Here is a 17681-nt window from a genome sequence, read left to right on the forward strand (position 1 = left end):
TTTTCATTTGTGTGTGTTTTATTTGAAGAATTTTACTGACATAATCACATACCACACAATTTAGTGGTTTGAATATATTTAAAAGAATTGTGCATTCATTACCATTTTACATTTTCTTCATTATTGTACACATTATTATTAGCTCCTCATTCCCCTCCTCAACCTGCCCTGCCATAACCCAAAGAAACTATTAATACACTCACGTTCTCTGTAGATTTACATATCCTAGATTTTATATAAAGAAAAACATATAAAAAACAAAACCCCAACAATAGGAAAACCTCGATTGAAAAAAAAGACAGAAAAGAAAAACTTATTGTTATGTTTTTAGGTGCCATGGAGTCAGTTCTAACTCATAGCAACCCTGTGCACAACAGAACGAAAAACTGTACCGTCGTGCCCCATCCTCACAATTGTTCCCGTGCCTGAGCTCATTGTGGCAGCCCCTATGTCAGTCCATCTCATCCAGAGCCGTCTTCTTTTTACTGCCTCCCCGCACTCTTCTCTACCAAACATGATGTCCTTTTCCAGGAACTGGTTTCTCCTGACATCATGCCCAAAATATGTAAGACAAATTCTCACTACCCTTACATCTAAGGAGCACTCTGGCCTTACTTCTTCCTATATGGATTTGTTTTTCCATTTAGTAGTGCCTGGTACCGTACTTTTTAAAAAAATCACTTTAATGGGGGCTCATATAACTCTTATCATAAGCCATCCATCCTTCCATGTGTCAAGCACATTTTTACATTTGTTGCCATCATCATTCTCATAACATTTGCTCTCCACTTAAGCCACTGGCATCAGCTCCTCCTTAATTTTCCCCTCCCTCTCCGTTCCTCATGAACCCTTGATAATTTATAAATTATCATTATTTTTCTTACACTGTCTGATGTCTCCCTTCACCCACTTTTCTGTTGTCTATCCCCCAGGGAGGGGGTGATATGTAGATCCTTGTAATTGGTTCCCCCTTTCCACCCTACCTACACTCCACCCTCCCAGTATAGCCACTCTCAGCACGAGTCCTGAAGGGATCATCTGTTCTGGAGTCCCTGTGTTTCCAGTTCCTATCTGTACCAGTGTACTTCCTCTGGTCTAGCCGGATTTGTAATGTAGAACAGGGATCATGATAGTGGGGAGGAGGAGGACGCATTTAAGAACTAGAGGAAAGTTGTATGATTCATTGTTGCTACACTGCACCCCGACTGGCTCATCGCCTCCCTGCGGCCCTTTCCCTAAGGGGATGTCTAGTTGCCTACAGATGGGTCTTGGGTCCCCAATCTGCACTCCCCTCATTCACAATGATTGGATTTTTTGTTCTTTGATGCCTGACACGTGGTACCATACTTTCAATATTCTTCTTCAACACAATTCAAATGAACCAGTTCTTCTATGGTCTAACTTATTCAATGTCTAACTTTCACAAGGTATTAACAATAGAGAACACCATGGCTTGGGTCAGGCACACCTTAGTCCTCAAAGAAACATCCTGCTCTTCAATACTCTAAAGAGATTTTATGCAGCGGATTTACCTAATATAATATGTCTTTTGATCTCTTGGCTGCTATTTCCATGAGCATTGATTGTGGATCCAACTAAGACAAAATCCTTTACAATTTCAACCTTTTCTCCATGATGTTACCTATGGTCCAGTTGTGAGGATTTTGGTTTTCCTTATATTGAGTTGTAATCTATACTGAAGGCTACAATCCTTCACTAGCAAGTACTTCAATTTCTCCTAACTTTCAGAAACAGATATGTGTCCTCTGCATAGCACAGGTTGTTAATAAACCTTCCTCCAATCCTAATGCTGTACTCTTCTTCATATAATCCAGCTTCTCTGATGATTTGCTCAGCTTACTGATTGACCAATTATGATGAGAGGATACAACCTTTCCTGATTTTAAGCCACACAGTAAGCCCTTGTTCTATTCGGACAACTGCCTCTTGATCTGTGTACACATTCCTCATGAGCACAATGAAGTGTTCTGGATTGCGCATTCTTCTCTAGGTCATCCACAGTTTATTATGGTCCACACAGTCTAATGCCTTTGCATAGTCAAAGAAACACAAGTAAACATCTTTCCGGTGTTCTCTGCTTTGAGCCAAGATCCATATGACATCAGCATTGATATCCCTTGTTCAATGTCCTTTTCTGAATCCTGCCTGGACCTCTGGCAGTTCCCTTTCAGTGTACTACTACAACTGCTGTTGGATGATCCTCAATAAAATTTTACTTGCATGTGATATCACTGATACTGTTCTATAATTTGAGCATTCTGTTGGGTCATTTTTCTTTGGAATGAGCACAAATTTGGATCTCTGCCTGTCAGTTGGCCAAGTAGCTGCCTTCTAGATTTGCTGGTATAGATGAGTGAGTGCTTCCAGTGCTTCATTAGTAATATATTTTTTTAGCTTTCCATTATTTCTTTTTATTCATTTACCCTTTTAATATAATATCTAATTTTGATATCTTAGTATTAATCTTCTCACTTTCTATTTGCAGTTTTTGTATGGCGTTTACTTTTTTTAAGTTTGTTCTTATAGTGCTTCCTGAATTCTTCTAAAGTTGTTTTCCCAGTATTTTCCTTGATTTCATCTGTAGCTTTCTCAGTCTTTCTTGCAACCCAATGTTTTAAAATTCCTTAACAAGTAGTACCAATGCCATTTCTTTCTTGAATGGTCTTCTACTTCTGCGTTTTGGTTACTTGTCTAAGCTATTCTGTCTTCTCTCTTCATGTGACTGAAACAGTCTTTTGTATCAGATACTGTGGTGGTGTTATATTTGTACTTAATTAATTATTGCATACAGTATTGCTAAGGCATTTGACCATGTGAACCATAACAAACTATGTATAGTCTTCAGAATAATAGGAACCCCAGAACACTTCCACTCATGTGGAACCCATACATAGATCAAGAGGCCGTTTTGCAGACAGAACAAAGGCATACTGCATAGTTTAAAATCAAGAAAGGTGTATGTTAGGATTGTATCCTCACACCATACTTATGTTCTCTAGAGAAACAAAACCAGAATGCTAATAATTTTGTATATATTTATAGATAGATCACATAAGAAATAAACAATCTATAAAGCAGTACAAATGGCTCAGTGCAACTCACTCCTGTGAGACACTGGCAGTCCTTCAAGTCTTGAGGGCAGTCCTCTGTAGAGCAATTCAGGCTATCCGGCCACAGGCAGCTAACAGCAAGGCAGGCAGGTCACCAGCAGTCAGCCAGATGACAGGGTCTGACAATGCCCAGCTCAAGAGATGTAAATTCCAGTAGCGTGACAAAGCAGGTCTTGAAGGAACCTCAAATTACAGCGACACAGTCCACGGGTTAGGTGTCCCACAGGTAGTGTAGCTTGCAAATTGAGGCACAGAACAAGCAAGGCAGCCGCACACTGGTCCAATCATCAAAGAGCAAGAGACAAGAAAGGCGAGACACACGGAGGCATTTATCTCTCTGCCCTTCAATTAATCCCACATGTGTTCTTTGGCCATGTTGGCACAATAAACGTTAACTATTTCACTTATTCAATCTGTATGCTGAACAGATAATCAGAGAAGCTGACTTATGTGAAGTTTAAGAAAGTGGCATCCAGATTGGAGAAAGGCTTATTAACAACTTGTGATGTGCAGATAACAACTTGCTTGCTGAAAATGAGGAGGACTTGAAGTACTTCCTAATGAAGTTCAGTATGGATTATAACTCACTGTAAAGAAAATTAGTCTCCACAACTGGACCCATAGGTAACCTAATGATAAATTGTGAAAAGGTTGAAGTTATCAAGGATTTTTTTCTTGCTTAAATCCACAATCAATGCTGTGGAAGCAGCAGTTAGATCAAACCGTACATTGCATTAGGTAAATCTGCTGCACGAACCTCTTCACGGTGTTGAAAAACAAGGATGTTACTTTGAGGACCAAGGAGCACCTGACCCAAGCCATGGTATTTTTCAGTTGTTTAATATACGTGTGAAAGTTGGACATTGAATAAGGAAGACCTAAGAAGAATTGATGCATTTTAATTGTAGTGCTGGTGAAGAATATTCAAAGTACCATGATAAACATCTGCCTTGGGAGAAATATATGCTCCTTAGAGGCAAGAAGGGTGATACTTTATCGTACATATTTGAAAAAGTTATCAAGAGAGAGCAGTCTCTGGAGATTATGTTTGGTAAAATGTAGAGGCAACCCCCTCCCAAAAAAAAAAGACCTTCAACATAATAGTTGCATCATTGGGCCCACACATAAGAACAACTATGAGGATGGCACAGGACCAGGCAGTATTTGTTTCTGTCACCATGAGTCGGAACTGACTTGACATCACTTAATAACAATAACTTAACCACAATAATTCTAGTGTAATCTTAGGTGTACCTTACCCCTTGGTGGGTGTGGTAGAGAATGAGGGTGTAGCACAGTTGAGAATGGTGTATTGGCTAGTATTGGATGTTGTCTATGATCAAGTGGTGCGGAAGCAGATAGTGTGACTGGGATATATGTGCATGGTTGCAGTCTCTTTGGAGGGTTGGACAAAGAAAAAAGAGGAAAAAAATTTTAAGGAAAGAAAACAAGCAGGAGAAATTAAGTAAGAACGATAAAAATAATTTAATATTAAAACATGAGAAGAAAAAACAATAAGCTGAACTTTAGGAAAGGTGAAAAAATAAGAGAAAGGAAAAAGAAAAGAGAAACTAAGAAAAAGAAAGAAAGAATTAAGATGAATGAACGTGAAAGAAAACTGGAGCAGGAGTAGGAACCAGAGAAAAGGCAGATGTTGGGGACAGGGCACCCAGTATGGATCTGTACTCTCTGCCAACCTAGGAACTTACAGGGTGGGGGGGAGGGGGGATGCTAGGGAGGGAAGAGCGAATGGACGTCCAGTCCTAGAGGGACTTCTTCCTGGTCTAGGTGCTATCTGGTATCAGGGTGTCTGATCAGGAAGTAGTAGTTCATGCTAGCTCTGAAGATGTCTGAGGTTTGAGTACTTAAATTCTGAAAAAAAATCTCCTTCAGACCTCCAGGGCAGATGGAAACAGAATGGCTGGTTATGGAAGGAATTGTTGCCCTTTCAGGGGCTTGGCACTGTTTATGTTCTACAGGTATAATGAGGTGGAGTTTATGCATTTCCAGACGAGGGGCTAGTGTGCCAAGAGCCCAGTCCATGAAGGCACATCATCAGCCTCAAGCAGAGCAGGGGCTGGGTGGGTACTAAGTAGGGGTAGGGCGGCCACACTCTTCCTTATAACCAGGAAGGTGTGGAAACAAGGGGCGGTGCAGTTTGTGTTGTCAGGCTGCTGCCTCACTAATGCTCCTTGCAGCAGTTCATGCTGACCACACGGCATCAGAGCAGCCACAGTCTCTTCCCCTCACACTGCTGGTGCTCAGGGTTTCCAGGACCACCACCCGAGTCAATTTGGCACCCCACGTCTACTCTGCCATCTTGCCTAAAGTCCTGTTTTGAGTATTTTTTATGGTTTAGTTTGACTAACTTTGGTGATAATATGGTTAAAGTACTCACCCACTAACTGAATTGTTACCAGGTAGACTCACCAGCTGCTCAGTTGGAGAACTGTGTGACAGTCGGCTTCTGGAAAGGTTTACAGCCCTGGAAACCCGTGAGGTAGTTTTACTCTGTCCTTTAGGATCACTATGCGTCAGTTAACTCGAAGGCAGTGAGTTTTTTGTTTTGTTTTACTAGTTGGCCTATTAACTAGTCATCTTTTCCTGTTTATTTTTAAGTAATTGCTTTAATAATTATAATAACTCTTCAGTTTGTCACAGTTTACCTTGACATAATATTTCATGAATCTCACAATACGAGGAGGCTTCTAAAAATGTATGATGTTTCTTTAAAGTCAATTGTCCCTAAGAAAGATTTGAAAATAAAATCAAATAATTGCTATTACCTACATATAAGGGGCTTCAAAAAGTTGGTGGAAATGGAATAGAGACTGGAATTTTCCCACAAATTTTTGAAGCCCCACTGTCTTTACCATTTCTTGTGCTTTTCTTTTGTGTATCTAGATTTTTATTTACTATCATAAAGCTGTCTTGTCCTATAAAGATTTAGAGCCTCAGAAACCCTTTAGAGCAGTGGTTCTCAACTTTCCTAACGCCACGACCCTTTAATACAATTTTTCATGTTGTGGTGACCCCTCCCCCCCACCCATAGAAATATTTTCGTTGCTATGTTACAACTGTAATTTTGCTACTGTTATGAATCAGGCAACCCCTGTGAAAGGGTTGTTTGACCTCCCCTCCCCCAAAGGGTCATGACCCACCGGTTGAGAACCACTGCTTTATATTTATAGGGTTATTTTGAATCAACATTGGCTCAATGTAATGGGCATATGGTTTTTCAATAATTGGTTTAAGTAATTTGATTATAGTATGCTATTGTGTACTTCGTGTGTCTTGTGTTTGGGATTTATTGGACCTCTTGAATATGTAAGCTTCGAATATGAAAAATTTTCAACCGTTGTTTCTTCAAATGTTTGTGTCTCCCTCACTGCCCTTTTCAAGGACGGTAATTGCACTTGTTAATCTGGTTGAAATTGTCACACTGCTGCTGGTTTTTTTCCTTTAAAAGCAAACCAAAAGCATCCCCTTTTATTTTATTTTATTATCATTTTGGATAATTACTCTTGCTGTGTCTTCGGGTTCGCTAACTTTTTATCAGTTGATGTCTAAACTACTGTTGTTGCTTTTAAGATTCTTTTTCATTTTTAGTGCCAAAAGTTTGATTTAGGCTTTTTCATATCTTCCATAATCTCTCCTTAACATGTGCTCATGCTTTTTGAAAATATAAAGTGCATTTATAATAGCATTTTTTGTTTTAATTTTAAGTTTTATTGACACAATTCACATACCACACAATTCAGTGGTTTAATTATGCTCTCAATGTTGTGCGATCACCACCACAATCGATTTGGGAACATTTTCTTCATTCTTGTGCTCATGATTATTAGTTTCCATTACCCCCTGACCTCCCTCTCCATAACGCTAAGAGACTATTCATGTAGTGTGATGGTTGGGTTTATTGTGCCAGCCTGGCCAATGAGAACATGTGGGATTAATCAGGTTGCAGTTTGGTTGGAGGGCAAAGAGATAAATGGCTCTGCAAGGCCCGCCCCCTCTCTGTTGCTCTCTGGTGATCAGAGCGTGCTGGAGAGTGTGTGCTGCTTGCTGTAGTTAGTTCTCTGCCTCAACCTGTGAGTTACACTACCTGTGTTAGTCTGGGTTGATTAGAGAAACAAATTCATAGACACTCACATATATATAAGAAAGGGCTTTATATAAAGAGTAATTGTATATTAAAAAAACATCCCAGCGTAGTCAAGATCCGGTCTATAAGTCCGATATTAGCCCATATATCCGACACCAGTCTAAAAATTCCTCTTTAGACACATGCAACACATCTTAGCCTGGGGTCCTCAAACTGCGGTCCACGGGCCACATGCGGCCCACCAAGGATATTTATCCAGGCTGCCAGGTGTTTTTGCTCCGTTTTGTTTTTTACTTCAAAATAAGATATATGCAGTGTGCATAGGAATTTGTTCATAGTTAAAAAACAAAACAAAACTATAATCCAGCCCTCCAACGGATCTGAGGGACAGTGAACTGGCCCCCGGTTTAAAAAGTTTGAGGACCCCTGCATCTTAGCACTGGTGTGGGTCTCTATATGGCTTCTCCAGTTTCAGGGCTCTCTGGCGCCATCAGTGTAGCTACATGTGGCTGTCAACAGGAATGTCTCACAGGGAGACAGAGAAAGAGATATTGTGTCCTGTGTCCAGGGAGGAAGATGAAGCAGGGAGTGTGGGTCTGGCCTCCAGGGAGCTATTTATTTCCTTATCACCTCAAAATGAGGTCATCAAGTTCAGACCTGATTGACAGGCTAAAATCTACCCCTTCACTCTTAATAGTCTCTAGTTGACACCAGATTATGTAACTACCACACTACCTGTGGGCCAGCCAACCCCTGGATCATGTATCATGTAGCTAGAGCTTGAGGCTCCTTAGTGACCTGCTTTGCCATGCTGTTGGAGTGTCTATCGCTTGAGCTTGCTTGGGGTTGGTGGATCCAGTCAACTTGCATTGTTTGTGTTCGATATCCCACCAGGGCCTACTTTGCTAAGCTCCTGAGTTAGTGACTCTTGGTGACCCACCTTGCTGCTTACTGTCTGTAGGCAGACTCTGCTGTCTGCTTCCTTGACCTTGGACCTGGCAGTGCATGGGAGTTGAAGTTTCGCTCCACCAGCCATTCCTTAGGAGAAAGATGAGGCTGTTTTCTCCCATAAAGATTTAGTGTTGGAAGCCCTACCTAGGGTTGGTAATGTATTAGAATCAATGGAAATGGGAGAGAACGGGAGTGAGTTTGAGTGATGTTCTTAGTACGGGGTACTGCGGTTTCAAGTATAGCTAGAATTTTATATGTTGAAAGAAGAATTTGAAGATATAGGCATTTTACTGATGACAAATAGAATTTGTGTAGGCACATGTAAGCGTCTTTGAAGATGAAGGGGATAATGAGAAATTATATCAATTAGAGAATGGAAGGTTTGGATATTTGACGGAAACGAGGTCATTAGGAATGTGAAGCACGATGAGATTTGTCAGTCTTCTGCCACCCAATCGTGATTCTTTTACTGTTTCTTGAACAAATCACATGTCTTGTGTATTCATACCATTCAGACCTCTGGTCGAATGCCACCTGCCCTGATACCATGTCCACCTCTATTTGTCTTTTTATTTCCTTTTTTCAGTTTTTAACTCCTCTCCTTTCTCTTCCCCCCTTACTGTTTCCTTATCACCTAGAACAAGGTAGATGTTTAATAACTATTTGTTGGAATGAATATAAATTTGTAATATTGCATGAAATGACTTGTTACCATGGTTTGATTTTCTCCGACAGTACACATGCCTCAAGGTTTATAAAGAGTACTTATTCTGAAATGTGTCATTTATTTGCTTAATTGATTTGAATGTAGTTTTAAAAATACTTGTTTCACAGGGGATTCAGGAAAGATAAACCCCTCAGGAATAGTAATGGGAGTAGCGATATCATGAGGTGGCGGGATGGTAAAGGAGGGGGAAGGGTGAGAAAAGAGGAACCCATCACAAGACTGGATATGTAATCCCCCGCTCAAGGGGACGAATAACAGAAATGTGGGTGAAGGGAGACAAAGAACAATGTAAGATACGAAATAACAATATATAATTTATCAAGGATACAGGAGGGTAGGGAAAAAAGAGGAGCTTATATCAAGGGCTCAAACAGAAAATGTCTTGGAAATGATGATGGCAACATCTGTACAAATATGCTTGATACAATTGATGTATGGAATGTTATCAGAATTATAAGAGCCCCCAATAAAATGATGGGGGTGGGGAAATAAAAACCCTCTACATATCAGTAAAATAAATTTAAAATAAGTGTTTAGATTAAATTCTGTTTTGTTTTTATGGTAGGAATATTGGTTTTTGTGATTTATGAGAAGATTGTATTTTTAATTTTCTAACTCAAATTTTGCCTTTCTTCACTAGCTACCACTTAAGACGTGATCTGTTTCCCTTAGGGAGAAATATGTCTGTTTGGGAACCAGAATCTAAACAGTGGATAGATGCAATAACCATGACAATGTTATTCCAAGGTGAAGTCTGGGGAATTAGTAAATTTAAGTGGTACAAACAGTAATACTGGCCCACTTCAGAATTTGGAATAATATATTATTCAGTCCGTGAAATAGCATCATTCCTTTGTTCCTAGATAGCCACTCGAGGCCTCTGGCTCCATTTATTATCCTGTAATAACTGACATTTGTGTTTTCATTGCAGTTGTCGGACAGGTAACCGTAAGAGCTTGATTGTGACCTCTAGCACATCGCCTACACTTCCACGGCCACACTCACCACTCCATGGCCACACAGGTGAGTGGTTGAAAGCTAAAAAGAGTGGAGTGGAAGAGTGGCTTCTGGTGTCCAGTTTCCACTGAGCATCTGCTACTATTTGTTTTTTCTTCTTAGTTTGTGTAGTTCGGTACATTACATTGTCACTTCACTGGGCCGAGTGAAGCATACCAAGTTCAAGGATGCTTTCTATTAGGAAAATGTGTTTTGTTTGCTTTTGATTTTTGGTTGTTTCCTACCTTGCCCTCTCAACATCTGTTTTGGTCAAGTATGTGTCCTGGTTCCATAACCTCTGTTCTAGAAGGTGAAGTGTGTATTACGGCTCCAATCATTTTGGGTTATATGATGAGAGGTCCCAGAACCTTTTGTTCTGTCATGCCCAAGGATCAAGAAAGGATTTCTGCCCCATAAAACTGTTAACTTTCCCTGTGTCAAACCAGGAGACAACAAAAGCAAGAGGAATATTTGTTCAATGTTGCATTGATTTCATGTACTGGAATTGAAGTGCATGATCTCATGCATTACTGGCTTGTTCTGTCAAAAATGGGCTCTTCCAGATAGCATAAAGATTGATTTATTTGCTTCTGATTAAGGAATGTGTAAGAATTATGCGACTTGGATTGATTTAGACACACTGCCCTCCAGATGAATGGAAAAGACCTTAATGATAGTAACCATTTATTTTGGGTTGAACTTGTATTTTTGTATCCCAGGGGAAGCTTGGTATTTTCAATGACTTATTATGTATACAAAAACTAGATCCTAAATAAGAGACTGAAGAGGAGTTAATACGAATTACAGTGTTGGTGAAGAACATTGAATATATCATGGACTGCCAGAAAAATATATTTGCCGTGAAAGAAACCTAGCCATAATGCTCCTAATAAGTGAAGATGGCAAGAGTTTGCCTCACATGCTTTAGACATGTTTTCAGGAGGGACCAGTCCCTTGAGAAGGACATTAGAAGGTCATCAGAAAGAGGAGGCCCCTCAGTGAGATGGAGTGACACAGTGGGTGCAACAGTGGGCTCATGAAGCAATGATTGTGAGACTGGCACAGGCCTAGGCATTGTTTCATTCTGTTGTACGTGAATCACAGCTGACTCAGTGGTACCTGGTAGCAGCAACAGGGGACCCCCAGTCTTAAGGGACCCAATGTTGCTGAAGACGCGACTGTATTACTTACATATTCCATCGCTACACTGTTTACAGTGGAAATTATAGACCTAGGATTAATGGGAAAGGAGCTGGCTTGGAATCCCAGGAACCAGTTCAGGGCTTCTGTTTGGGTTACCCATGAGCACTGCTGTTTAAAGCCTGACTTTGTCTACCTTTGGTCAATTAAAGGGTGCCAAAACAATAACAAAGGTGGGCTGCTCAAAGCAGATCAGATAGCTTAGGACTGTTCCCTTGGGGTTTATCTCCTTGTTCACAATGTGCTGAGCCTTTGGCAGGAGAAAGCAAGGGTGCAATGTTTGATTGATTTTATGTTGACTTGAATTTGTATGAACAACTAGGTCATGGCCTGGTGATGCTTCCCAGGTGTGGCCTTTTCATAAGAGAGACACTGGGGACCCCTCCTCTCTGTGCCTTTTCACCTTTCTGCTTGCTGGGTCTCTGTGCCTGCCTCTAGGGGCGGCCCCATGTGGGCAGTGTGACCCTGAGAACTGTTAGCATCCTGCCATGTTTTCACTGACCTTGGATCCACATGGCTCTGCACCTACATCCCACTTCCCCTTCTGTGTCAGCTACCTGCAGCTCTGAGTCTGGAGAGAGCTATGGCTAGCATCGGACCCAGGCACTTGTTAGACTGGGCAGAGATGCCTTCTTGATAGAAGATTACGTCTTGGTATAAAGATTACGTCTTGGTGTCATTGGTTTTGTTTCTCCAGATAACTCAGCCTACCACAGGTGCTTATGAAGAAGTTTTCTAAGGACTCTGAACCTATAGGCTAGACACTTACTGTGCCTATGACTCTTTTCCATAGTCAATAAATACCTTATTTATTGTCACATTTGGAGATATAACTTAGCATTTAAAGCAGCGCTCTCGTTGTGTTTAGGTACTTTCAGCCTAGAGATTGATTAGGTTTTAGATTAGTTCTGAAACTACAAAAACTTAACCATACCTCTGATCTGGTCTTTTCATCATACAGAAACAAAGTTAGCATGTCTAATCCTTGTACGTAAATTCACAACAGTACGTAATGTGAGTACTGGGCAGCAATCACTTTTGGCTGTGGAAATTTTAGAATACTTCATTGTGCTGATGCACATAGATGACTACATAGATCAAGAGGCAATTGTTTGAACAGAACAAGAGATCAGGGATTGTACCAAATTAGTTTTAAAACTCAAGTTGACATCTTCTCCAATCATTAAAGTATTGCAGCAGGTTTGCCTGAATGCTGTCTCATGTAAATCAACAGTTTTAGATAAATCAAGCTTGCTTAGGAAGCTCAGGAAGACCTCAAAAGAGAACCAAGAGAGGGAATACTTGTTAGCCTATGAATGAAGAAACTGTAGCTGGAAGCAGAATGACCACTGATGAAATAGGTACTGAAGTTGGGATCGTATATGGTTCAGCACTGTCCATTTTAAACGAACCTTTGTCCTCAGCAAGCTTTTGGCTTGATGGGTTTCAAAAACCTTGTGCAAAGATCAGCTATCTTCCCATCATTCTTTTAAGGAAGATCAAAGGTAATGATACTGTGAAAGGCAACACGACTTGTTACATACATATCAAACTTGACATCAGATTATATCTTCAAGTGATATATATCCTTGTTGTTATATCCACAGAATGCTGAGATCTTTCAACTTCCCGTTTATCTATGGGATCCGTTAAATAACTTGAGACCTATTGATTTGAAAATAGTTCCATTCCGAACAGATCAGTTCAGCATTAAGTATCTACTGTATATCGGCACATAGCAACTATAGTATCAGTAGTAGTTTAGTGCACCATGCTGACAAAGGAACTTTAGAGCCTATATAGTGCAATCCATTGTATAACTGTTCCACAATTTACGGGTCCATTTTCTTACTCGTTAGTTTGAGTCCAGTTTAGAGATCAAAATTCTCAAGTGATTTAAATAGATGAAGTTCAATATGAAAAATTATTTTAGAATTATAAAATATAAAAGTGGCTTAAAATGATGAGAGTGAAAAATTATTAAATGATAAAAGAGTAACTTTAAGATGTAAGGGAAAGCCATAAGCACAAAGGATGCTGAGGTCAAGTATCCAGGAAAGAACAAGCGTGGATGAAGACCTTTGCCTAAGCTGGATTTAGATCTCCTCAGAGAAAATCTCGTTGCAGCCCACCAGATGGCAATTATGTTTGTGGTTTGCCCAGGCGAGACCTGGCCCATTGTCACTGGACAATAAAGAAACAACACTCTGGTGCCCATGAAAAGCAAATTGCAGCCAGTGGGCAGCCATGCAGAAGGAATGCTGTGGACAGGAGACCCTGAGCACAGACTGTGAGTGGGGTGGAGGATGGTCCATGCATGCAGAGTGATAGCAGGAAACCTGGGACACTCAAATCTGTTGGAAAGCTTCACTGTGGAAAGGCATTCGCCAGGCCAGTCCTGGTGATTCCCCGCTAGTCTTCCCCCGTACACCATCCATGGAGCAGCTGCTGGAACTAGTAAAGGAGCCTCTTCCTCCAGCAGTGTGCTTCTAGTGCCCTTCATTGAGAAAGTTTAATGGCATGTTCATTGTAAAAGAGAAATTGTACTTTAAGAAATAGTCTCCATGATTATAGAGCAAGTAATGAAGACTGAATTTGGAGTAGAGCGGCATTAGATTGATAAATGGCACAGGCATTTAGAGCATTTTGTTTCTCACTATTGTGGTTGAAACTGTAACAAATACCGTGTTTCTCGTGTTTTTTTTTATTATACATGTAAAAAAATTTTCCCTCCTAGGATTTCTAAATGAGCATGGAATTGCTGAGTCTTGAGATGTACTGTATACATTTTTAGGACTAGGATTAATAAGTAAAAGACATGCATATTTTAATGTTTGTTTCTTAGAACATCTCATTGTTTTTGAACTAGCATCTTGGGACCAAGACTGCCTGTCCTAAACTTTAGTGCCTATTGTTCAGTGTCAAGAATAAGCCACAGCAGTTTACCCTCTTGACTCCACCTCTTTGTGTCTTAAACTCACTAGGACTAATTTCATTATCCTTTATCTCAGTCTCACAAGAAACCCTCGCCCATCTCTTTCATTCCACTTCCTGTAAACCTCTGAACATTCCCTATTTTATCTTTTTTGTCTCATTGTTCATCAGCTTCTGAAACTCCTCCATTTTACTTTCTGTAAGTCATAGTCACCTACAGAATCTCCTAGATCCTCAGTCTAAGCACTCCTCTCTGGAATTATCCTGCAATTTTCTTGAGTCAACACTTCAGAGAATGGAGGAGAACACTCAAGAATTGGCTCTTATCTCTCATAATATTGAACCTGGAAGTGAGAGTAGCTGTTCTTGTTTTCTCCTTATTCTTTCTTCCTTCCTACTAATCTTCTATCAAAGGTAGGAATTTTAGCATGAAAAAGATAGTATCCACTACCCATCATTTCAATAATAAGAATCTCTACATAAAAAATAAGTACCATAAATAGAAAAAATTTTAAAGCTCTACATATTATAACTGTAAATTTTTAACTTTTGAATTACGGTTAACCTCTTCAGTTCTAATCTTGCCTTATTCTTTATTTTTCCATATGAAGAAAGATGATTCATTACACCAAAGATAATCAGTTCTTTGAACTACTATTTTCCAGTGGGATTTTCTTTCATCGACCTCAGTTGCTTATACCCATTACCACATCTTGTCTGTATAATTTCAGTTTAATACTTCCTATTCTCTAGAAATTACCTCTAATCCTATGGTTTTTGCCATGTGGGAATACCCCCTTCCCCTAAAGAATCATTTGATCCCTAGGCCTCTAAACGACTGACTATATAATACTTTAAAAATCATCCTCTAAAAAAAAGGAAAAAAAGAGGACCTGATGCAAAGGGCTTAAGTGGAGAGCAAATGCTTTGAAAATGATTAGGGAAAAGAATGTGCGGATGTGCTTTATACAATTGATGTATGTATATGTATGGATTGTGATAAGAGTTGTATGAGCCCCTAATAAAATGTTAAAAAAAATCATCCTCTGCTATCTGATAACAGCTCCCATTTATTTTATGGTCAAATGTAATTATTTCCTTGCATGCACCCTTCTCTGCCTTGGCCTGTTTCACTTTAGGTGCCCAACTATCAGAACCACAACACTGATCAAATCCAACTCTGTTGTCTGACCGTATCTGACCCAGGATCATCAACTGACTAAGGAAAAACCAACTATGCTTATTAACCATACTATATATTCATGATCCAAAAGTCAAGTAGCTAATTAATACTTATCAAGTGGTCATATTTCTTGTTCTTGATCCATTTACTCTTGATTCCCCACCCCCAACAGTTTCATTGGCACATATTTCACTCTCATAGAATTGAACAATGCAATCGTCAAGTCACATCAAGGGGAGTTGCACTATATCTATCTTAGAGCTCACCCCGCCCCTTGCCATAGTCGTTGCCTTCAAACTGAGCTGTGTAGGCACTAAATCTGGTCTAGTGCTCCCTACCCCTCCCGTCCTCACTGTTCACTCCTGAAGTTCCCCCAACTCTCATTCTCCTAGATGATTTTCTCAAACCGCCACATACCTCTTAACCAGTCAGACTTAATTACTGGGCTTACTAATTGAGAAAATAGAAACAAGCAGATGAGAATTTATATTACTAGCTGCTACTCTTACATAGACTTCTATTAGTATATCTGTACCCGCTGAGTCTGCCTTTCTACCTGAATCCATGAACTGTTGACTCCCTTTGTCAAGCCAGTCCTTCCACTAGTACGCTCTCACCCACTCAAGGACAGCCATCACTACTGCAGTTTTTCTCTAGTGGGTTTTTTGTTGCTTACTATTAAATGATTGCTCCTGGCATGGGAATGGATATTATTTCGGTCAATTGTACACAGGGTTGCTATGAATCACTGCCTTGATGCTACATAACAACAGTACTTTCTCTACTTAATCTATTAATTATTGAGAGAGACCTCATTATTATAATTGTGGATTTGCAAATAGAAATGCATATTTCTATTTGCAGGTCTATCAGTTTTTAAAGGTCTGTTATTTATACATGTATATTTAAGAGTCTTAGACCCTATGAAATGAATTTTACTTCCTTGTATATTCTTTTTTCTGAAATTGACTTGGTCTCGTATTAATATAGCCATGTCAGCTATATTGTGCCCCTTCCCTCCCACCCACAGTTTCTTCTCTTTTTAGACATCACAGGATGTTAATTTCAGTAAGGACTCTACATGGGACTCTTGTAGCAAATAAAGAGATAGAGGTCCTTCCCACCCTCTGAGATAGATAGTTGAGTGTGCTTTGCAGATATAAGGGCCTGAATGTGAACTGTTTCAAGCGACACTATATTCTGAGTCTTCACCTCAGAGCCTGTTTCATTAAAGCATACGAGAGGGTACCCCCCCCCCCAAAAAAAAGATTATTTTTTTTCAAAACTATGTATTTAAACTTTTTTCTGCCCCAAAACTTTTTAAAAAAACAACCTTATCACCTTCAAAGTATTCTCCATTACATTTAATACATTAGTCAAATCTGTGATTCTATTCTTAGAAACATTTGTAAAACTCATCTGTTTGAATGGCGGACAGCACCTCATTTTTTTTCACATCCCTCTGCATTCTTGGAAACAAAAATAAGTTGTACAGAGTGTGGTCAGGTGTGTGGGGCAAGATAGGCAGCTAGCTTTTTTTTTTTTTTCCAAAAACTGTTGCATGGAGATGTCTGTGTACGCAGGTGCATAGTCAGGGTGTCAAAACCAGTCCCATCTGCCACAAGTCAGACCTTTTTTGTTGCACACTGTTACTTTATTTTTTCAGAACTTCTAAATAGAAAGCTTAACAGTCTGACCTGGTGGAATGAATTCTAAATGCACTACATTTTTGTCCACTCAGAAAGTTGGCAGACGTCCAGAAGGAGGTTTGTCATCAATTGACATTTCACCTTTTTTTTTCCCACTCCCAACCCCTGTGCCCACTGCGGTGCGTGCACACACTCACGCCCCACGGCCCCACTCATTTCACCTTCTTTGAAACCAGAAAACCACATGAGTTTTTCCCCATAGCGCTGTCTTTGTAAGCTGTGTTCAACATCAGAACAGTTTCTGCAGCATTTTTTCTGAGCAGGAAACAAAATTTCACAGCCGCACAGTGTACTCTTAAATCAGCCATCACCAAAATATTTACTGTAACCAGGCAAAACCTTCCCAGGCAATGCCACTGGGTGCACTAACTCAGAACTGAGTTGCTGGATCCTCGCCTAGCAGGAAAATGGCTTACTATAAAAGCTCCACCCAGTGGAGCCATTTTCCAGTTTTTTATTTTTGTTTTTGGTACCCCTCATACACATTTCTTGTTAGGATGCAGTGTGCCAAGATAAATACACAAGAAGAGGTTTGGGACCAGGATCTCTGTTGCCCTCAGAGAAAGCATTTGTACACTCATTCTGTCTCTCCTAACGCCATCTGTGCTGAATGAGTTCTTCATGCCCATAGAAAATTGGGTTAATTTGATTAGGCAGATTGAATTTTAAAATATTTCTAGGAAATAGGAATTGTCTGTTCCTAGGAAATGCATAAGCTACTGCTGGACTTAAAATGCAGTTGTGA

General features: G+C 40.0%; 1 protein-coding gene across 8 annotated transcripts in view; it reads left to right on the forward strand.

Annotated features, from left to right (window-relative positions):
- Nucleotides 1–17681, forward strand: part of MAST2 (microtubule associated serine/threonine kinase 2) — a 188963-nt gene that overhangs the window by 136986 nt on the left and 34296 nt on the right. For all 8 annotated transcript variants that reach the window (XM_075555633.1, XM_075555636.1, XM_075555639.1 and 5 more), the window contains one exon: nt 9846–9937. In XM_075555633.1, coding sequence (XP_075411748.1) covers nt 9846–9937 — 92 coding nt within the window. The remainder of the gene's footprint in view (nt 1–9845; nt 9938–17681) is intronic.

The sequence above is a fragment of the Tenrec ecaudatus genome, chromosome 1 (genome assembly GCF_050624435.1).
Source record: "Tenrec ecaudatus isolate mTenEca1 chromosome 1, mTenEca1.hap1, whole genome shotgun sequence".
Lineage (NCBI taxonomy): Eukaryota > Metazoa > Chordata > Mammalia > Afrosoricida > Tenrecidae > Tenrec > Tenrec ecaudatus.